Source organism: Camarhynchus parvulus, chromosome 4 (assembly GCF_901933205.1).
Source record: "Camarhynchus parvulus chromosome 4, STF_HiC, whole genome shotgun sequence".
NCBI lineage: Eukaryota > Metazoa > Chordata > Aves > Passeriformes > Thraupidae > Camarhynchus > Camarhynchus parvulus.
This window is the reverse complement of record NC_044574.1, coordinates 61,381,120-61,404,540: the sequence shown is the minus strand read 5'-3', so window position 1 is coordinate 61,404,540 and position 23,421 is coordinate 61,381,120. Positions and strand designations below refer to the sequence as shown.

At 49.3% G+C, this 23,421-nt stretch overlaps 1 protein-coding gene across 3 annotated transcripts; it reads right to left on the bottom strand.

Moving 5' to 3' along the window:
• Window positions 1-1,993: 1,993 nt before the first annotated feature.
• PURG (purine rich element binding protein G) lies at window positions 1,994-22,619 on the bottom strand. Of its 3 annotated transcripts, none has more exons than XM_030946958.1 (2): window positions 21,779-22,619; window positions 1,994-19,615 (listed from the first exon to the last, which is right to left on the bottom strand). In XM_030946958.1, exons 1-2 carry the CDS (start codon window positions 22,610-22,612, stop codon window positions 19,541-19,543), a joined length of 909 nt encoding a protein of 302 aa, XP_030802818.1. In that variant the 5' UTR covers window positions 22,613-22,619; the 3' UTR covers window positions 1,994-19,540. The 3 variants fall into 3 exon arrangements, with proteins under 3 accessions (XP_030802818.1, XP_030802817.1, XP_030802816.1); XM_030946957.1 differs by having other exon boundaries at window positions 1,994-11,398; XM_030946956.1 differs by having other exon boundaries at window positions 1,994-22,619.
• Between the last annotated feature and the right edge of the window lie 802 nt (window positions 22,620-23,421).

Here is a 23,421-nt window from a genome sequence, read left to right as displayed (position 1 = left end):
AACATGCACGCTGTGGTGCTAAGTTTCTATTTACTGATTCCTTGCCACCATTAAAATGTTTAATAGGGGAAGCTTAAATGGAAAGATGCAGCTGAGATATTTCTCTTGGCTCACTGTCAGGAATAAAGAGGTTTTGAGGTATTGATCCGATGGCAGGTCCTCAGCAAAGCTCTGGCAAAACCTGACAGCCTGAGCCAGGAGCATCCCCAGAGCAACAGGACGTGGTTTGCTGGAAAGAGGGAACTCGTTGGAGCAGCTGGGGATTTTCCTGCAAAGGAGTGGCAGGGATGGAGCCTGCAGAGTCTCCCAGCAGCAGTGGGGACATTCATCAGGCTCCTTGGCAGGGAAAACTGACAAGCCTCACCCAGAGGGAATTAATGAAGGCAGGATTTTCCACCACCTTCTCTAAAAATCTCACCATTTCTCTGCTAGAACCTTCTAAAAGGCAATGCTGGTAAAGTGACATAAAAGGCCATTTTATTAAAAAATACATAACTGTTGGCTGTGTAACATTAAACCCCATGGGGTACCTTGCTTTCTTATTCTTGTGATTTTTCCACTGAAACTCGGTTTTTTAGGGTGTGATACAGAACACAAGAGAAACAGTAATGCCTATGGAAGGCATTGCCTGGGCTTATCCACTGCTTCCCAAAGGGTGCTGGACACCTGTGTTTAGGGAGGATAAAAACCCACCCCACAGTGAATAAATGAAATAAATCAGTAAAGTTCTTCCTTCTGCCAGCAGATGAGGGTGCACAAACCCAGTGGGAGGTGCTCCAAGGGCACCTGATCCCCCTATGAGGGTGCAGGGGAGCACTGGACCACCCAGGGGCACAAGGATACGGATCCCTAAAACACTTTTTGGGGTGCAGACACAGCATTTTTGCAGTGCATGGGAGGCAGACCTACCTGGCAGCAGCCTCTGTGGAAGCCTGGATTCTTTCTCCCAGGGTTTCCCCACAGGATTTGTCCCCCTCCTTCCTGTGGTGGCATCTATCCCCATGGGCAGCACTGTGAGGAGCAGCAGGGAACATTACAACATGTTAGTAAACTGGGAACAAAATCAGGGAGAAGTCAGAGGGGAGGAAAGAGGCAAAGAGAGGGGAAATGCTGCCAGGAGAAGGGAGATGAATCTCTGAAAATGGACTCTGTTGCTGTGATGTATGCGCAGGGATGGATTCCAAAAGAAAGGAGAGTAGCCAAACCCTCACGAGGATCATCCCGAAATGTTCCTCTCGGACACAGCTGCATCTTTCAGGGAATAAAAAATGTCCTCCTGCAGCAGCCTGGAACAATTTTAATCCCCAAACAGCTATTTTGGGGAGGGGGAGAAACCTCAAAACCTGCAAGCCTTGCAACAGGTTCTGTTTGCAAACGCAGGCGAATCTGGAGCATTTGCCTATTCCCTGTATCGAACCTGCCGGCTGATTTGATTACTTCCCTGGAAACGCATGTGCAAATCGGGTTTGCAGCCTTCGGAGGGCACTGCCTTCCGCCGCGCCGGCTCCGGTGACTGATGCCAGCGTCTCGCTAATGCGATGTGCAGGAAGAGCCGGCGGTGCCCGCAGCTCGCGGCCGTAAATCCCTCCGTTCCCAAATGCAAAACACTGCCGTCGGAAATGCCTCACCCTGAAAAAATGTGTTAGCAACAATTCTATCGCTCACATGAAGCGGGCTGAGGCACAGCCGCTCCTCTGCCACGCACTTACCCGGATAGAAGGAGCCGATGATGGAAGACTGCGGGGGGAAAGGGCATCAAATTGAAAAGCCCCGGGGAGATGAATGGGAGATAAGGGAGAGAAAAACATTTACAGCCTGAAATCATTCCCCCTCCCGGAAAAATTTCCTTCTCATCTCCCTGGGAAGCGCTCAAAGGAGAGCTGTGGTGCAGGCTCCTTGGAGCAGGGGTAAATCTGATGGTAAGAATCCGAGCAGACAGTTAAGACTACACAAGTAAGCAAATTTATTTGAAGACAGAACAAATATCGTGGCAAACAACAATATGCAAATTCAGTTGAGAACAGGGGTAAATATCAGACTTTGTTTTCAAATCGATATAAAATATAGTCAGATTTCATTTTGTCCAAAAAGCAGCTCGCATGAGGGTGGGGGGCTGGAGGGGGTGGCCCTGTTCACGCCATCCGAGGTGGGTGTCACCAGGAAAACCTCAGGCTCGGGAGTGATGCTGGGAGGAGACGGAGGCACCTTTGGGACTCTAAATTTCTACCTCCATTCTCCTTAAAAGCCAATTTTTGCCACAAAGCAAGGGGCAGGCTCATCCCCTCCAAGACCCTCAGTGCCCACCCACCTATGTTTGGACCGAGCAGTCATGAGAATCCCAGCTGCTTTTTAGGGTCGGCATCTTTGAAGGCACCTGCACCTCCTCTTCCTCACTGGCTCCAGTGGCTGAGCCTGAAAAGCCAGCGAGGGAGCAGCTCACTTCGGATGCCAGAGGAGTGAACAGGGCAAAATCCCCTCCTAGGGTGAAGGTGCTGGCGAGCTGCTTTCTAGAAAAACCATCCCAAAATAAAAGCAGACATAGAAAACATTAGATTGTCAATGAGGCTTTGAAACAAATTCAAGTTTATCCTTAATTTTTCATATATGTGTGTGTGTATGTGTGTGTGTGTGTGATACAAACAGACGAGAAAGACGTGGTGGACTTCAAGCTGGGGACGCGCATGTGGTCAGTTGGTGTCCACAGGAGCACCATCGGATAGTGAGGAGTTAGCACCAGAGAGTTTGGAGGAGCCAACTGAGCACATGCAAAGTCCTTTGGGAACAATGGGGCAGTGGGAACACATGGAACAGTCTATTAGAAACAATACAAGGCAATTAATGAGTTTTCATACAGTACAATACAGTCACTGATCAATTAACCCTTTCAGTACAGTACATGACAAGTAACACTTTGCACCCTGTTAGCACTAGGAAAGGAGGGTTTGGGCTGCAGAGGGGTGGCTGCTGAGCTGGCCCTTCTGCCCTTGGATTTCAGGGACTGTGGATTGCTTCGGCCACTTTCCCACCCCAGCTTGGACAGCCCGAGCCCAGCCCGGCTCCCGGGGGGATGCGCTGGTAGAGCACAGTGCCACCAGCCCATCCTCCCAAATCAGGGAATCCCAGAATCCCACAATGGAGGGGACCTTAAAAATCATCTAACTCCACCCTCCTTTTCACCAGACCAAGCTGCACAGTGGTCCTGGTTTGGCCACGGGGATGGAAGAGCCACCCCACTCTGCCCTGTGCCAGCCACCAAAGTGATGAGAAAACCTCAAATTCACACTCCGCCTGGCCACTTCTGGTGCCAAAACATGCAGAAAAGGGTTCAGGGGCTGCCTTCAATCGGCCTCAAGCCAAAGCGGCTTCTTCCCTCAGGCATAGTGAGAACAGGGTCCATTGGAAAAGTGCTAAATTACAGTACATTGGCATTTCCGTATGTCAACTATTGAACAGCAAAACAGATTGTTTGAAAACAGAATCAGTATCGTACAGTAAGTTCACACTTAATTCTTCACCGTTTCTACACTTGTAACACATGCATTTTATTTCCATTAGTTTAATGCCAGTAGGACCAACATCCTCCAGAACAATGATCTAACATTAAACAAAACCTCCTAAGGAAAATATTAAGCATCACATAAAGTTTCAGGAGAAAACCTGTTAATTAGCATCACAAGGTACTCAGATTTACATTTAGGAGTTTTCATGCCATGACTTTAAAACACCTTTTGGTTAATATCCTGGGGGTGGGAAAAAACAAACCCAAAAAAACCAAAACCAACCCCCACCACAAAAAAAAAAAAAGATTAAGAAAAGGAATGTTTTGGGAAGTAATCTATTTCTCTGTGTGTATACACACCCAGGGAGACAAGCACGAACACGCGGGCCGGTGCATGGGTGTGTGCACAATTTTGTTTTGATAAACTTGACTCATTTCAAGGGCATTTTCATGGGTCCAAAAAGACTTTCAAGGAAACAAACTCTAAACTACTGAAGCAAATTAAAAAGTCTCTCTTGGAGGAACAGAAAAGGTTGGTAAAGCATCACCTGTGTGCTGTTACAATGCGCTTCCCACGAGCTATCTGAAAACCCAGATAACTAAAAATCCTTTTTTTCCACCTAAAAGGCCCTTCTAGAGCTAAGGGTGCTGTGCTAGGATTTGCATTCAGGCCTCAAGTGTGACAGGCAGGACAAAACACTTAATTCTACCTTCCCAAAGGATGAGATGCCATCTCCAAGGGACAAAAAACTACACCTGAGGGGGAAAAAAAGACAAAAATACCTGTTCCACATCCCCCTTTCTCCCAGGCTTATTTCCAAGGACTCAATGAGACTGGTGGGCTTGCTGGGGGGGGTGGATTTTCCGAATGGTTTGCCTTTATCCTGGTGACAGTGAGCAGGATGTGGGCTCTGAGTCACCAAGGTACTTTCTGAAAGGGCTGTTCCCTCAGCCACTATAATTCTGGGGGCTCAGACAGAGCAGCAGCATCGCCTGGTGCTATTTCTTTAAAGCTAAATTTGCAGGGATAATTTGGCTGGGGATGGGGGATTGAAGAAGAAAAAGAACCAATCCAACCCAAAATGCTAATTTTATTTCTGTTTTTACATCCGTGACAGAGGATGTAAGAGCATAATACTTGGGGTTGCTCAAGATTTGGGGTTTTTAACCACCTTGGGTTCCCAATGAATATCCAAGCTCCTGAAGAAGGAAGCCAACAAAACCAGCTACTACAACTGGAGCTGTTTAGGAAAACTCCTCCCTCTGCTGCAACAGGGAAACCCAACACACCCATTTCTTTTTGCTGCTGAAGGTTATTTCCATGCTGGCCCCTTGCTAGCAGCAGTGAAGGAGAAGCCCTAATTCCCTTCTCTGCATTCCCACTGATCACGCTGTACTGGCAGGGTTTATCCATCAAGCGTCACCAGGGAGAAACTCCCATCACGGAGGATTGCCAGAGAAGGGTTTGGATTGACTGTGGGCTCATCAAGGATGATGAGCAGCAGTCCCAGGTGTGGGTACCCTGGCATGAAGGGAACATGGGGCTCTCATACCCACCATGATTCATCTGCTGCTGTGGAAAACCCACAGGGGCTTTTAAAGGAGCAAAACCCCACCAGGTGGTTGGGAGTGGGTGGTTTGGGGCAGTAAAACCCAGATTATTCAGCATCCCAGGGATCACCATTCCAAATCCTAGAGATTTCTGACTATGTTTCCTACTAACTCTGTCCTGCTGATTTCTTGCTGGCAAGGGAGCTCTGATCCCTGGCCTTCCATACGGAAATACCACAGGAATTTAACAGGAATAGCACATCTGAACTGCCTCTGAACATGAGAGCTGATCAACTCCTAACAATGCTTTCCAAATCCAACAGCAAACCCCAGGGTTATTGTGCTCCATCTTCCAAATGGTCTGTAAATCTTTTTTACTTCAAAATGCCTTTTGCAGTTGAAGCCCATGACCAATCCCAACAGCACTTCCAGTGCAGGCACAATGATGGCTTTTATTGCAGTGGCTTGAGCACAGCCTTTATTGGCACCGGGCTCTCAGACTGGTTTGGGCTGGGCAGTCCCATGGACTCACCGGGGTCCCATACCAGACACAAGAGCTCCTGCTCTGCTTAGTTCCAGGTGCCAAGGAGATGATCTTGCACCATCCCAATCCCTTTTGAGACTTCTCCTGCATCTTTGGTGTTTTTAAAAGCCGTGCCCTTGGGCCTGCGTGTGACCTCGAAGTTTACAACAACCACCACGTCTGCCTGTAGGTGTTGGTTCTGTCATGTAAAACAAGCTTGGATGGGTAAATTCCCTACTCTCAGGTGGCTAATGGATATGTAATGAAAATCAGGCACTGGACAGTGGTCCAACACACCTCAAAATTTTCTTCTGATGGCCCCTACGTAATTAAGACTGCGCCTAGGAGGGGAAATATCTGGGGAAAAGAAGAGAGTTGAAAACTCAGTGCTAACAGTAGGTACAAAAGTGCAGTGCTCAGTTTAGTCCGAAGCAAAGTGACTGCTAGTACTTAAAGTGCTAGTCCCAGCGTCGGTTTGGTTCAGTGTCCGAAACACGGGGGAAGGCGGGGATGCTACCCCGGGGAGAAATTAAAAACAGACAGCACTGCAAATGCACATGCCACACCAAAAGTGCTTCAAATCACGCCACGGCTCAGCTTGTGAACACACACGAGCGAACAACTGACACCTTTTAGGCTACTATAAAGAACAGCTCCATGAACTCCATCACTACAAACCCGCTTGGGAAGCAAGCGGTCATGGCGCACAGAAAACAAAGGACGAGCCCACTCCAAAACCAAGAGCCTTTAGGAACACTGACGAGCCTTTGCAACTAGGATACTCAAAGTCTAGCGAAAGCAGCCTTGCCCAGTGTCTGCAACAAGGCTGGCCGATGCTTATCATGCACTTTGCAGAGGCAGACTGCCTCCTCTTACACGCTATCTTACAGCTTAGCCTATTTACCTATTTACTTGTGGTCTGCTTCGTTAATTGCAGCTTCCTGACCATGCATTAAGCTGGCTTGTTTCTCTTAACCACCCGACCTGCCAAAGGACAATGAACGCAAGGACGAGACGACGAAGGCGGTCTGGTAAACACTGGTTTTCATGAGGAACAAAGCTCCAGAGAAGGACTTCGAATCAGCACGCTCCTGGGGAGAGGCTGGGAATGGAGGATTCATCCCAACAGATGACAGGCATTCCTTTTTCTCTCGGTAAACACACACTTCCCACCAACTGCCCCATCACCCAGCCTGATCCCTCTTCACACAAAGCAGAACCTTTAGTTCTCACTGTGTTTCAGCAAGCACCCCAAAAAAATCACCACAGGGCAGCAAAGTGGCTCCCCAGGCCCCACATGCATTGCCACCAACTCTCCCAAGAGTTTTACAAGGCAACATCTGGCTGTGCAACATCTGGTGCGTCCAAGGTGGATGTGGATCTTTTTTATGGAGAAAGCTCTTTTTAAGTCAAAAGTACTGAGTTGCTGGAGCTGGCAGGATCTGTTGGGGATGCTGCAGGTACAGCTGCAGACATGTTTCTCCTCAGAGATCTAGCACTAGGGAGATGGTTTTCCAGCAGCAGGGAACACTAATATCACAGGAGTGAAAACAGAGCTACCAACTCATGTCACTTATTTCCATTACTGCCAGAAAGAGCTGGATTTAACACACAAAGAGCAAGGTTGTGCATACAGGGGATATGGATGTACACAACTGGAAAGAAAGGAAAAGATGTGGGAGCTGGAGAAGTGCAGTGTGATATGGGCAGTGCCCTGCAGTGAGGAGGGCAACAAGGTGCACGGTGGGGAAACACCACCATCTCAGTCCACCATCCAGACAAGAAACTTCTGGAATGATATATCCAGGGGAATGTACACAAGCACGTGGATGTGGCCATGACCCTGACACCCAGCAAGGAACAAGTCCATCATGGGGGAAAAGGGAAAAGCATGCCAGCCTTCCCTAAGTGATGCTGGAGCCTTATGGGATTAAAAGCCATCATTGAGCAATAGACTGGGCAAAGAATCATCTTCCAGGACTGATCCTGCAAGACTGGCACATCTCAGCATGTGCCATATGTAGGCACTGGGATCACATTTGGTTTAAGTAGCGTTGACCTCAATGTTGAGACCAAACCTAAACACTGGAGGCATGGACAATTACCAGCCTGAAAACTCCCGTGCCAAAAGGACTCCTTTTCCAGGTCTTTTTATAACATGTTCTTTCCTGTCTTCCGATGGAAAGGATTTTTGGCAGATGATTTGGAAGTGGATAATAAATCTAATGCTAGGACACCGTGTCCAATTGCTCAGTAATTTCCTGCATGGCTCTCACCAGGAAGTTTATGCGAGGTGCTGCATTTCTGCCGCTTTACTTTCTCCTAAGGATACATTGTCATTGTGTGTGACACTCCTTATAATTCTGCCTCCACCTGGAGTGGCAACCCTGTTAAATTTTTAAAAAGAAAAGCTATTACAGGTTTTTTAGGAGAAAAAGCTGTCTGCTTGCCCGTGACCTCCCCTTTAACCCAAGCTCCAGATTTTAAAGGCATTTACAAAACTGCTCTGGCCGCTGCTCTAGATTTTCACCTAAACATCCTCAGCAACTTTCCCAGTCTCCAAAAAACAACTGATTTGAAATTTTATTAGGAGCAATAATTTCTTTTTGGAGGCGGAGGCTTTTGCTGCATTGAAGGTTGCAGATATCCGTGCACTGGTTTTCAGTGGTGAATTGAGTGATTCCCAGACACAGCCTATTTCCAAGGAAAACACCAGCCCCGGTTGCTGGGTACCAGAGACACTACAGTGCAGACTGAAGATGTGGGGCCATTTTTAAGTCTATGCTAATTATCACAATAAAAACCAGATCCTGCAGCGGAAGACCCATTCTGGGAAGAAATAATCATCCATCTTTCCTAGCTGTAGCCGTGCTGCTGGAGAAGAAGCTTATTTACAAAATGGCAATCTCCAGGAAAAAAGATGTTATCGTTGCCTGACAAAGCCATATATTCTGATACCTTCTGGGGGGCTCTGTCTGGAAAATTCCTCTTTGAAACCCAATGCCATAAACCTCAAATATGGAAAAACCCCATCCTGTTCAACAAAAGGCAGCTGTAGGGCTAATGCAACCCACCGTGACACAGAAATGATGCTTGGAGATCCCTGCTTTGAAATCCCTGCTTTCGGTTTAGAGCAGGAAAATCAAATGACCTCTAAATTATTTATATGTGAAAAGATGCTTTTAATAAAAGCATCAATGGTGTGTAAATAAAACCCAAATTCCTAAAGCAGACTTTCCACATTTTGTATGGTTACTTAAATGTGGATGAGAAACATCCTTTTTCCCCCCTGGACAAAAACATCCATCGTGCAGGATGGCATGAAAATGCCGTTTTTTAGTATGCAGGAAACACAAGAAGTCAAATAAAGCCATGAACCTGCAGAGTGGTTGTGAAAGGGATGAAGAAAACCCAACCAAGCAGCAGGACTGCAATCTGTTCCCATGCTCCCTAAAGAGGCTCTCACAGCAGATTGCAGTGCCAGACAATCTTAGGGAGATGGGAACCTGCACTTGGGTCCCAGCCAAAACACAATCTTCCTCCAAAAGCTGCTTGGTGCCACCACCCATGGAAAGGGCTCTGCTCCACCCTCTCCATCACTCCTAGCTGGGTATCCATGAGACCTACATCCAGTATTCCCAGGCACGTTCCCAGGGAGCAGCAGAACAGCTCCGGTACGTCGCCCTGCCGCAATGATGGAGCCTGAAGACGGGAACATTGGACCACAGGGACAGCATGTTGAAAGCAAAACATTTTATTACCATCGGTTAAGCTTCATAATGCACGCTTATGAGTAACAGAGAGGTTATATGGAGATCACTTTGCTCCTTACCAACTGCAGCTTCTGGGATTAAATGCAGCAGCTGTTGAGCGGAGCGGAACGGGACCAGTGCAAAGAAAAGGAGAATAAAATACATTTGAAACGGTGGGGGGTAGCTTGGCAGAAAACAGGCCCCTGACTTGAAATTCAAAGAGAAAGGTGTATTTTTTTACTGCTGTACCAAAAGGCACAGCATCCTGGACAACAGCTGGTGACCAAGTACTGCTCTGGAAAGGCACCCCTGTAACTCAACACCCACCTCAGCAAGCAGCACCTGGTATGGCCACTGCAGCTCCCACACAACACTGGAATGTCAGAGTGGAACGCTTCTCCTTGGGGCCACAACACCCCTGCAGTCCAGGATGCTGCAAAAGCAGGAGCTCCTGACTAATCACACCCTCACAGGAAATTCTGGTGGCCATGGACCACCAGGAGGATGGATGACAACAGGACCTATCCTGAATTCTGGATGGTTGATCTGATTCTCATCTAGCTCAGCCACAGCGCCCTGCAAGGCTCTCCTGGGGTTGACTCAGATGTGTGATTTTTCACTTGTTTTCTGTCCACTCCCATGAAACATTTTTGACAGTAAATGCCAGCCTGGGATGGTTTCTAAAGAACACAAGTTTCTTCCAGCAGAAATTGCCCCTTCAATCTAAGATCAAAAATCCAGTTATCTTTCCTAGAGGTCAGAGACCATAAAAAAGCTATTTTGGACCATCTGCTGAAGAGTCACTAACACACTTTACCAGCACCATCTTTTTTAAGCCCAAATCAGTTTACCTTCCAGCCCATCTTCCACAAGCAGCTTCAAATTGTATCAAACCCTATCCAGAGGAGCACTCTGCTTTCCCCTTTCCCGATATTACCGCTCTCATTTCACAATAGTTTCTGCATTCAGACAGAATTCAAAGGAGAAAATGCCTGCGCTAGTGAAAGAGGACTCCGGTTATTGCTAGCACAGAGCTACCAATTTTTCTTCTAGCAAACAAACCACTTGGCCAGAAAGGTGGGAAGCTCTTGGAAGACTGAGAGCCTGGAGGAGGCTGGTTTTTAGGCTGAGGCAAGTGAAAAATCCCCATATTGTGCCCTCTTGCTTGTTTTGCACAGCATCTTCAGCCTCGCTGAGAGGAAGAGGCCGGCGTGGGTTTTGAACAAGGGGAGAGAGCACCTCAAGGGCTATTGCAACAGCTCGAGGGCTGCAGAGGGGAGCAGGAGGGTGAACTTCCCTCTGTGAAGAGCCTGAGGAGCGAGGTTTAGGGAGGTTATCCCAGCTTTAGAAGGTGCCTCCTAAGAGCAGGAAAGAGGTGTGAAAAGCAACAGGTTAAAAGCTGCAGGCAGGAGTTAAGTGGGCACCACCTCTCCTTCCTGCTCTGGATTGGGGGTTTTCTCGGGGTTTCACACCTATCAGCATAAAACACACAGTGCCAAGCAGACGGTTTTAAGCTCTCTTTAAAAGAAAAGTCTCTGTAATATGCCTTCACCAAGGTAACCCACAGTAAAAAAGCTGGCAGCATCCATGGAAATGTTCATCAGGCGACTGCAGCACCTTCCTCCTCTTTTTTTATTTCTTTTTTTAAAACAAGACAGCTAGAAGGAACTTATCAGTGGTTAGCTCAAAGGGTTACCCCTGGCAGCGCTGAGGGATGACTGTGCTGACATCAGCAGTAAATGCTGCTCTGGAGAGGGGCCGGGATGCAGCAGGATTACGTGCACACTGCATGCTGGCACACGCTGATCCCAGGACAGACATGCCTCTGGGCTCTCCAGAGAGAATGCACCAGAGGCAGAAGAAGAAGGATGAAAGAGCTGGGCTCCTGTGGTATCCAGGATAAAGCTGTTGGCACCTTCCCTCTGAGCTGTAATGGGACACACAGTACCTGTGGGTGGTGGTCCCTTGCCTAGCTCAGGTGTCTGCTGCCACTTTGACCCAGGTGCCATGGGCAGGCTCTGGTGGTCCCTGGTCCTGGTGGCTCCCGCTGCAGCAACCAGAGTCAGCGCAGGACTGTAAGAGAGTAGACAGGAGCTTGGCAGAGGCACAGCTCTTATCTCCACATCTTCATGCTTTGCTGTGGGCACGCTCCTCCCACGTGCCTGAATTTACAAACCCACATCAAACCCCTGGGTTGATTCCCAAACTGATTTGGAAGCATTTGCTATTACACATGCAGAGAAAAGCGACTCTAATTACTCTGCACCCCATTTAAATGTCCCGGGGAGAATGAAATCCTGGCACTGCTCAAAGAAACCAAATTGAGGTTACACATAACAAAGGATCCAGGCATGCCACTGAGCCGTGGTGGGAAGGAAGAGCCTGAGCTCAGAGCAGCACTTGCAGCAGATGCAGCAAAGCTCATCCCTGGGGAAGCTGTCAGACATTGCCTACAAGTGAGATGGTGCGTGCCGGCTGCTCGGAGTCTGCCACCAGCACAGCTCCAGATCTGCCCCAGGGAACTGCTCCATGGAGCCCCCTCCACATGGGAGCCATCCCCGAGGGAATGGCTGGCTGCAGGGTTAAATAACTCCTGCTTTGCTGCAGCTTCACCCCAGGAATCTGCCCCAGCCCAGAGGTAACATCTGCCAGAGCCCCACCAGCCATGCAACAGCTGCAGAAGCACGTGAGAGCTGTGGAACAGGATCCCTGGAATGGCTGAGGCCAAAACACACCAAAACAGACAGGGAGCAAAACGACTGTCTGGGAAAAATATAGCCAGCTCCACATCTTTTTGTCCTACATTGGCTGCAGCAACCAGCAAATGCACGGTGAGGGAGGGAACCAAGGCACATTTGGGCTCTGCACAACATTTCCAGAGGGATTCATAATGAAAGCTTAAGGAAAAGATGCTGAACTTGTAAGAAAAAAAAAGAGGTTTAGGGCCCTCAAGCCAGGTCATGCACAAGACACGAACTTGGTGATCAAGCAGGAAAAAGGGACAACACTAGGAGGATCAGGCACTGCCAGCAAAGTGAGAGGAGAATGTCCCTATGCACTAAGCCATATAAACACCTACAGGGGTTTCTGCCTGTGACCTTGATGTTTTGCAACCAGATGGAGCAAGAAATATAATGTCAGCTTAAAGGATATGCTCTGATGTAAGAGGCACAGAAGTTTGGTTCACCTTGTGAAACAGTGCCCATTCTCAGCTTACTGGTAAACATTTCAGCCAAAAAACTCTCTCCCTAATTTTACCAGGATGGGGGAGATTATTAAAAAGGCTTAAATTAAAAAACTTCATCACTTACTACAGGCATGTGCACATAAACTGAGTTGTTGAATCTAGGATAAATGCTACTGCCAAGAACTAGATCAAACCCTTGCCCTCTGTTCTTGGCTGTCAGTAGCCTCTGCTCACCCCTGCTGGGACATCTACCTGGGAAAAACACTTTTCAAAGTGCCACCAGCACAATGCTCCACTTTTCAAACACTTTGCCATGTTTATTGGAGGCTTTGGAGAGAGACTGTCCTTGGAGGTCGCTCAGTTCCCTCAAAGATTCCTGTTCTAGGCAGCCCTATAGAGATCTCAGGAGTGTTCCAGATCTAGGAGCAAAGAACAAGCAGTGTGGTGAAGACAACCCAAACAGAAAACCCATCTACCTGCTGACTGCACACTGAGCTGCATTTACTCCAGAGTAGTGCTCCATCACCTCCCTCTCAGAGCCTAAGGTCTCTGGCCTTAGATTCCCCCTGCCAGCTGCCTGGGGGAGAGAGAGAGACTCTCCTTTTCCATCAGGTACCTCCCAACAAGGCAGCAGCACAGCAGCCTCCTCCATGCCCAAAGCAAAAGTGACAATTTGCAAAACAGCCACAGGCCCAGGGTGAACGTGCAGCGACAAAGCAGCTCCTGCTCAGCACCAGTTGCCAAGGGAAGCAATGGGAGCACTGCCAAGGCCAGGCTGGGCTCACTCCCTGGGAGCCCTGAGCTTTGCTCTCATGCTCAAAGCCGGCGGGGCCACTGCTGCCAGCACACAACGTGCTCCAGATCCCCCTTGGACATGGAACAGCAGGGATAATTGATTTATGTTCAAAATACCAGGGCTGCATTGGCACACCCAGCCTTTTCCCTAGGAAGAGGAGGGAAGAAATAGCTGCCTGACACATGTGCCCTTCTGGAAGCTGCTGGGATGAATATACATCATACATTCATGTGCAGTGGTGACACTGTGGGACAGCAGGAGCTTCTCTCTCCTTGGACCTACACAGAACTCTCAGATCTCCTCGCACTAAAAATGTTACTGAGGGAAAGTTCATGCCAGTATTTCTGTGACTCTTGACACACAATCCTGGGAGATTTACGAACATAAGGGAAAACCTGTATTTCCAAACATGCTGGCACAGGGAGCTTATATTGTCATTTATTGTGCTTTCCCTACATTTATGTTTGAACAGACTCATCAGAAAGCAACAAGAACACAACCAGGGCTAAAAATTACCCCTGGTGAATGGTTCTGTATTTCCTTCAGAAAGGATGCAGAAGAGAGCTGACAACTGCCTTTAATTATGTGTAAGAGCTGCAGCAGGGAAGAAACCAAACTGTTTTTATAACTCCTCTGGAGAGCATGGCCTGTAAGGCAAAGAGCAATAGAATTAGATGGAAGCAAGGGACACATGGACTGGACAGCAGGAAAAGTATCTGACAGGAAATAGGGTGAAATAGCTTAGGGAGGGAGTATCCACCTGGGAGTGTCCAGCATGGGAGATTTGAAAGGACATATTTTTTCCAGGTTGTTCAACTTGGGAAAAATATGGACGCTTCTTGCTCTGTACCCAGCCCTGAAATGCACATTAGAGGCACCCTTGCACTTGGCAAATTCAAGTTTAGTGTCAGGTAGGCTCCAAACCTTCCAAACACTACATTTCACCCCAAATTTCTCCCTGTCTTGCTTTCGGACACCATCAGTATTGATCAGCATCAGACTATCACAAGAACTCTCACACTCCTTTGAGGTAGGGAGGTGTCATCCACCCCCTTTTAGTGACACAGGCAGGATAAAGCCAAAGCGATCCCATCTCCATTATCAGGAGGCCCAGCTCCACACACTGACAGCTTTCCCAGAGTCCAGACAATTACTCCAGCACTTCACTGGTTCAAAGCACAGCTTTCAACAGCTGTTGACACCGACCCCTGCTGCACCTCAGCCCTCAGAGTGGCAGGCCCAGGAAAGCAAAGGCGGTACAAGTGGTGATCATCCGCAGAGTCTTGTTAGAAATCACACAAACCCCTTTGCAAAGGCATGAGATTGCTTACTGAAAGCCACTTTCTTTCCCCTCTGATCCCCTCCAGCCTTCACCAACCCCTTTCCTTGGCAATGGAAAAGAGCAGCTGCCCCATGGATACACACAACACTCCATCACTCATTGCTGGAGTGGGAGGCAGCCAATGTGGAGCAAGGCTCTGGTGAAAAGCACACACAAGCATCCATAAGTTGGGATGGCACCAGCAAACCTTACAGGCCACCAACAACTGAGTGCTCCTCTGAGCTTCTGCCTGTATTCCTGGGCAAGCCCAGCAAGAGCCCAGCCACGTGAGCCTCCAAGAGTGAGCTGTAAAAGCAGTTACTCCACCCATCGGACACGCTTGGCCCTGGCGAGTTTGTTGGCAAGGTTAGACCCTTGCAGAGTATGTTACTGATCCCAAAGATGAAGGAGAACCAGCCCAAGAGAACCACCCTGGTCCCCGGGGAGTACAACAATAGGATCCAGGCTCTATGTCTCCTTCCCCAGCTCTGTGGGACTCCAGCGCTGAAGGTGCTGCCTATTCCTCCTACTAGGGATACAGCCATCACCGTGCTCTATGATTCCCTGAAGCACGCATCCTGTCCTCGCTTCCCTCCGCCCCCTCCTGCCTTTTCGTTCCTCTGCCTCGGTGGGAAGCGCTTATCTCTGCTCTTACTCCCCCTCTCCCTCTGCATTGTGCCAACAACATGTGCTCCCAACAAGGACCAGATGGGAATACTTGTAAAAGCCTGGGGTTAACCCGTGTCTTTTATCCCACATACTCTCTGCTGTTTTGAAATGCAGATTCTATTGCAGTGTAAAGATTTAAGGTTAGTAGTAGAGTATGTTGATATTGCTTGTGAAACCCATCTCGCTCCTATTGCACGCTGATCATCTCCAATACAGGAAACAGAACAGACAGATAGTCTGTTTAATGTCTCCAAGGGAAGGACCTATTGGAAACAGGGGGGAAATGAGTATTTGCAATATGCCCGTGCATATCTATCTCTAATACTCCTCTCTCCCTTGTCTCTGCGTTCATTTGTGCCCACACATGAATTCACAGATGTTGTGCCAGTGGGGCTGGGCACGAAGCCTCGGCTCTCTCTGGCTGCCAGCAGCCGCCACCGAGGGCCATCTTTGCCTCCAATTAATCTCTGCACGGCAAACAATCAGGACCAAGAGCAGATGCAAACTCCCGCCTGCCAGATGGATTTCCCCCACTGTGGTAAGAAATCTATCCGATTGTCTGTGTGTCCAACCAACACCTCCAGGGCAGGAGCTGTTACCCCTCCCAGTCTAATACTGGTGTGTTGGATGGCTCTAAAAACCCCAAAAAGACAGAATATGCCTCTTTAAGTTTCAGCTCTGTGCAGAGCTAGCGATTTCCGTGTGCCACTCCAAGCATTTCTGTGCAGCCTAGCAATTAAGAAGATGAATTAGCAAGTCATTAATGACAGTTTTACTGGGGGGGGCAGCCAGGCCCCTGGAGGCCAGGCTGGTAGGAACACCACCACATTCCCCACACGTGAGAAAGCCAGCAGGCACTTGCACCTTTCCAGAAGTTGGTGCACACGAGAGAGCCCCGAGGCTGCGGGTCCGGGTTCCGCGTGATGCCTCCCTCCTCACGGGGAGGGAGCGATCCAATTACATCCATCACAGAAATGCCAAAACGACATCCGCCTTATAAAACCTCAATTTACACTCTGACATTTCTGGAAAACCAATTTTTAATCCATGTCATCTATCAGGAGTTCTTGATATTTTACTTCACCTCGATGCTTTATACATACTGTTGCCTTTATTGAGGTGCAGGTGGGGAACTGAACACAGGCTGACAAAATATTAGGAAGAAAAATTGATGTCAGCCCATGAAGGCTTCCACAGGTTTTGGAGGAACAGAACAGCAAAAGATCTGGCTTTAGCTTTTTCCAAATCCCCCAAATCCAGAAGCACCTTCTCCCCTAGCTGGGACTCTTTTCCTGTGGCCATGACAGCCTCGCTTGGGTGTAGCTTACGGTGCAGCCTTTAATTCCACTCCTTCTTGAATAAACTCTTAATTTCAAACACAACCTTTACTTGAAAGCAAAGGAGGGGAAAGGTGAATTTAGACATCACATCATGTTAAGTCATTAAAAATAAAGGGCAACTTAATTTTGGAGTAAGCAGCATAGAAAATTAAACAGAAGGTCTAATTTTCTTCAGGAATTCTTTCATAAATCGCATATATCTAGTGTATGTACAGCAAAAGTGGGAATGCCATGAAACTGAAAAGGCTTATTAGATAATTTCTGACCTGGTGCAAAATCTGCCCAGTGAAAATACACAATAATAAACTCCTTTCTACTATAAAAATTACTAGAATTGGAAAACAGGACTGCAAGTCACGCAAGCAGAAGGCTTCCTAACCACCAGCAGCTCACTTCCCCGGGAGTTTAGGTCACTTCAATAGGCCATAGGGGAAAAAAAATGATGCAATTATCAGACTAGGACATCTGTAGCTGAAAAAAAAAGTGCTGACATTGATTTTGGTAATTGCTCGGGGGTTCTTTTTTGTACAAAGGACGTGATTATAATTCTTCTACTTGGGATTTTACGAACATGGCAGTACAGATTTGCAGAGCCAGGGGTTGTAAAATGGCACACAGACATGACGTGGCCGGCAGCTGCCTCTTTACAGCTCTCACCTTGCCTCAACGACGCCTCCAAGGAAGAGCTTTGCCTTCTTTTAACTACGCTATCCCTCGCAGCCCTACTGAAAACCTATGGGATTCTTCCGAGGGCTGCAGCCAGGAGCTCGCGCCCAGCCCCGGGTGGAATAACGCGTTTATCCAGACCGGTGGTGGGAGCAGACGTCCCCTCCTCAGACTGCACTTCAGATAAATAAGGTTATTTTGCTACGAGCTACTACAGGCTACAATATACTCACATAAATATAGTAATGCCTATACGTGGATATGAATCGGTATATATCGGATACAGATAAGAAACACGACGACGAGTAGATACCAATAACCACTGCAGCTTCTCGCTGGATAAAGTCCACCGTCCATTCAGGCTGTACGTAGGGAGCCCACGAGGGAGGGTTCTGCCCTCTCCACACCAGTGCAAAATGCTTCCCAACCCTTCCATAGCTCTGTACTTTATCAGGAAAGCCGGCTCCGTGGGCCGGACCCAACACAACATTCTCCCAGCTGCAAGGCAGGGGAAGCCCCCCAGCCTCTTCCATCTGGGATAAGCTTTGCAGGGACCACCCCGTCTTGGCGCCAGCAGCAGGGAAAGCCAGGTACAGGGCAGCTGCTGGGCTTGGTTTTGTCAAGACTACAAGAGCAAAGCTCGGCTTTAAGCCTCGACAGCAACACGGGGGCCCAGTTTGCAGAAGGGGCGAGGAGCCGCTGCGACAGCGGAGCTGAGGGCGCTCAGCAGCTCTGCAACATTGCAATGTAAAAAACCAAATAATCATCCCACTCTTGGTGGTTTGAGAGGATCCTCAATACAGCGCCTGTCCTCCTCTAACATACGAGTGGAGCTGGACCGAGCAGGATCAACAGGTCTCTAACAGACACGCGTGCATGCAGGAGACGGCTTCTCTCGGCATTAGACTACGTTACCAAAGCATCCCCTTACCGGAGCGGGAGCAGAAATGTGCTCCTAGCATTATTTACACAATATAAAGTGCATTAGGATTTAATAATTCAACTGACAGACTTTCTGCCGGGACCGTACAATTTCGAAACAGAGGTGAGGGCTTGAATAGGAAATTCTCTCATGAGAAAAAGAGGTTCAGACTGGTGCTCTTCACCCTGTCCTCCTAAGGATTGTTTTTGGCCGTTCTTTCTAGTGCAAATAAGCTTGTGTTTTCTCAAGTTTAAGGGACATGGCAGTTTCAGGGTGTCAGGAACGAACACTTAAAACACATCAGGGATTCAGCGTTCCAGAGCTTCTCACTGGGCCCTCCTGGGCACCAGCAGCCCGCGTGGTCACTGCTCTGGGAAGCTGAGGACGCACTGCCAAAAATACAAAGGAACCCGTTTCCGAATCTCACCGTTCAAGTCTTGCATTGCTACACTCCGAGTGCATCCCTACTACCCTCCAGCCCAACATCCGCTTCCCATCGCCTGGAAAGCCGTCCTCCCCCAACCCAACACCAGTGCTTCCCATGGCGATGGAAACCCAGAGCCACTGCTCTACCCACGAGTGATCGGCAATGAACGTGAAGATCCCGAGCCAGGTTTGGATACTAAGGTGCATCCTGTGCCAGGGGAGTAAATGCATGAGCAGATCCTACAGGATACCTGTGTGCCAGAACCCAGGCCAGCCATCGCTGGATTCCTGGGTGACATTTACAACAAACTAACGGCATTGGAAAGCCAATTCACTAACAAAAGATAAAGGGTTTTTTTATAAAACGGGCAGCAATAAGGAAAGCAATTTTGCATCCTTTTTTGCATCTTTTAAAACGGTGAAGAAAACATCCCTTTCCAATCACGAGTAATTTCCTCACCAACGCTACAGGAACACAGGGAAGGCATGAGCACTTACAACACACACGGCCACTCAGGCTAATTCCAACCCAGGAGCTTTTACGATCCCTTGAGGCAAAGGTGGGCAGGGATGGGAGATGCCGAGCACACACAGAAACGGGAAGGAGAGCATAAAAAGTTTGTACATTCATAGCTCCGGTTTGTTGGACTAGAAGTGAATTTTTTTACCTCAGGCACTGTGACGGGCAGCAGCAGTCAGCAATGCGCTAACGTACGCATCAACGACTTATTGACTAAATTCTGGTTTCACACCATAACAGGATGTGGAGTTCTTTTAACGTGGGGTTTGGTGTTTTGTTTTTTTTTTTAATTGACCTGTTAAAACCATTGGGATGAAAGCCGCGAGAGCGCCGATGAACCAGGACCCCGCACAACGCCCGCTGATTCATCACGGTCCACTGGCTGTTGGAGTGATGGAGCGAGAAACCTCTTCCAGGTTTGAAAAGGGACCTGAAAGAGCAACCTATGGAGAAAGGGATGGGAGTTTTTGACACTAAGCCAAAGGCTTGGTTGCTGTAACTGCTATATGTGGTTTTAAAGGGGGAATCACCTAAAACAGTGAAATTAACTTTCTTACTTCTTGTCACAACTGTAACATTTTCCTAAAGGTTCTTTGGTGACTTTGGTGCAAGCTGTTATTTTTTTTCTTTTTTTTTTCTTTTTTTAAAGTTAAAACAGATTGACTAGTTTTAGTACCCAAACTAAAATCCAGATTATCCTCTTGGTTCCCAGCCCTGTCTCCCCAACCTTTCTCATTACGACATTAACAGGCAACAGCATTCCGATTGAGCGTGGCCATGCAGTGTGCAGGTGGCTCCAGACTCAGAGTGGTGAACAGTCTGGTTGGAGTTAAAGATGTTTCTCAAAAGGTTAAAAAAATAAAACAGGTCATGGCTGCATGGTAAAACAGCTGGTCCACATGCACACTAGGCCACTCTGTAATGAAACAATTTGAGTGATTACAAATATCTGATCAGACATGGTAATGCCTGCTTAAAACAATCTTAAAGGTGAGCAACGCACTACTAGAAGTACCTGGATCTCAGTCAAACTCCCGCTGGTTCAGGGGGAAGGAGCCGGTTGCCCAAAGGCTGGACAAGCCCCTTATGCTATAAATATTCATTTTTTAAGAAACACAGAACCTTTCACCAACCTCCCAACCAGGTAATTGCACACATTCTCCCTCCAGGCAGAGAGTTAATATCACGAGATTTAAAATTACATCACAAAGACTCCAGGATGACAGCAAAACCTTGGGGCAGGCAGGCGAGATCGGGACTGGAGCGGCTCAAGGACAGCTCTAGCTCCGAGCTGGGGGGGAAGGTGGTAACGGCAGGGCACGGATGTTGTCTCCCCAGCACCACCCACAACCAGCACAACAGAAAACCCAACCGGGCATCCACCATAGCTTCCGAAACACGCCATGGGCGAGCGTGACAGAGATGTCTTTCTACATGAATCCAGTGGCGCACCCAACACCCCAAAGGTCTTCCCATGGCAGGAGGAGGAAAACACCCAAAGGCTTTCCTCGCCCAGCTCACACCCTGAACCACGTCAGTCTGGGAGAGGAGCCGGGAGCCTCAGTCGCGGCATTCCTTCCACCTCCCAACACCCGCTCCATGCCTAATACAAAAATACCTTCTGAGATTTTGGACAAATGCATTAAAAAAAAAAAAAAAAAAAATCACCAGCCTCTAAGGGGCAGAACATGGAGATGAGGAGTGGGTTATCATTCACTGCCATTAATTCAGGAGGCTGAGCACTCTGCTGTCCTGGGGTACTCAGGTGATCTGGTCAGCACAAAACTACAGGATGAACGACAGCTCTTCCGCCCTTCATCAGCACATGACTGAGGTCTGACAGGTTATCAGGACTTTACCCATAAACAGACTATCATTTCCAACTCAACAACCAGGAGATGTCAACTTTTAAACCTCTCTCCCTCCTCACACACAGACCAGAGATTCACATGGAGCTGATTTTTGCCATAAATGCTCTACGACAATGCTGCTTGGCCTTTGGACCGGGCACGGGCAGAAGCCAGTCCTGAAAAACTGGCGATAAGCAGAAACTGATACATTTCATGGTAAGGTTCAGGGCAGGGGTACTTTTGTATCATGTTTAAGTGCAACACAAGCCTTTTCTAGACTATTTAAAGGTCAGGGTGCCGGATTTTGTTTGTGCTGATACTTGTACTTCCACAGTCTCCAACACTCGAAGCAGCTGACTCATACGGACTTGGGAGGTTGGTCCTTTTCTAAGACACACGGAGATGTTTTGGGCATAGTTTAACATGATAACCAGACTCCTATAACATTATGCACTGGAGTTAGCAAGAACTACCAGAAAAGGACTTTACAAAAAACTGGGGCAACTTGGAGTTACTATAGGTCAGTCCCTCTCACCAATTTCTGCTTGCTTTGTTTGGTTAATTGTCCAATGCACTCTATTCCAGACCCTCTTGCTCTTCACCACTGTCCCCTCTCGCATCCATTCTTTTCTCTTTATGGCTGTTGTAAATTCTCCTCATCTCTTCTTCGTACTTGATAAAATTTTCCCCGAACCGTGTCCACGCTTTGTAGGGAACTGTGATGGTGTTACGGTAGGGTGGCCTCACCTCACTTACCTTCAGGAAGATGCCGTACCTGTTGGATCCCACGTCGAAGTAGAAGCGTTTGTTGTCCACTCGGAAGGAGGTGCCCTCGGGCAGCTCCGGGGGCTCCTCACCTCCCCCCCGGCGATCCTCTATGTCCCCCTCGCCGTACTCTTCAATCAGCTGCACCAAAGCATCCCTGAACTCGATCATGCCTTGCGCCGGCAGGACGATCGTCTGCTCCTGTCCCAAGCCGTGGCCGAAGTAGCCGATCATGCCAGGTCCCCTGCTCATGGTCTGCCTAATCCGCAGGAAGCGCCCGCGCTGGTTCTCCTTCAGGTCCAGGTAGTACTTCCTGTTGTCCCTCTCGATGTACTCCGTTTTGAGGACGCTGTGAGGGGGCTCTTCGGAGCCCACGGAGGCCGGGGGCGAGGGCGGCGGGTGCTGCGGCCGCCTCCGGGGATGCTGCTCCTTGTCGTTGCTGTGCTCGTGCCGGTGCCCATGGGCACCCTTCAGGCCCAGGTGGGCGTAGTGCTCGATGAAGTCCCCAAGGCAGTCCTTCAGCTCGGCGGCCACCGACAGTGAGAGGGTCAGCTTGCTCTTCCTGATGTTGTCCTGCCTGCCCCTTCCTATCCAGACCTCAGCGATCTTCAGGAAGCGGCCGCGGGAGCTCTGTTTCACATCCAGATAAAACCGCTTCTTCTGGATGTCCACCCTCTTGGAGGCCAGCTCCTGGATCTCCATGCAGCTCCCCTGGGAGGAGGCAGGGTAGTGGTACTGCTGCTGGGACTGGGAATAAATGTTTCTGTGCAGGCCAGAGCCTCCGAGGTTCCTTCCTCCTCCTCCTCCTCCTCTCCCTCTTTCCATCTTTACCAATCAGCTGGAAATAATACACAACAGAGACACAGATAACAACATCAGCACCAGGGGCCTGCTCAGCTCCTCGGCGGCGGCTCCGCTCGGTGCCGCTCTCCCTACAAAGGCTCCTGCATCCCTCTCCGCTGCCACTGGCACGCAGCATCGCAGCCCGAGGATCCCGGGCGCTCTTCCCCTCCCGTGCTCCGGCTGCCGGACAAGGGAGCCCCGATTCCAGCGGCGCTTCCCGGCAGCACTCCCTGCTCTGCAGCCCCCCTGTCCTGCCCCTGTGGTGCCACAGACTCCCCAGCTGCCCCAGGGGGTGGGTTATGGTGCCCTGTTTCGGGGAGCACTCACCCCTCTCCCCGGGCTGCGGCTTCCCTCTGCAAGGTCTATCCCCGAGCCGCTGCCTTCCCCCTCCATCACCCCCTGTGCTCTTCCTCCCAGGGTACGGGGGGTGCACTGGGGTTCCCCCCAGCACTGCTCTCCCGTCCCCCGCTACCCACGGAGCCCCCCCGCCACTGCATCTCCCGCCCCAGTGCCCCCCAGCCTCCAGTTCCTTCCCCCCGGTAGTGCCCCAGTGCCTCTCTGGCCCCTCACGGCCCCGGTACCGGCCCTTGGTGCCCTCAGAGCCCTCCAGTGCCTCCAGCACTGCCCCCGGTAGTGCCCCCCTGGCCCCCAGCGCCCTACTACTGCCCCCCAATGCTCCCTATCACTGCACCTCCTGCCCCAGCGCTCCCACAACTTCACCCCTTGCCCCCCAGCGCCCCAAAAGTGTCCCCCGGCGCTCCCAGTACTGCCCCCCGGCGCTCGCAGTACTG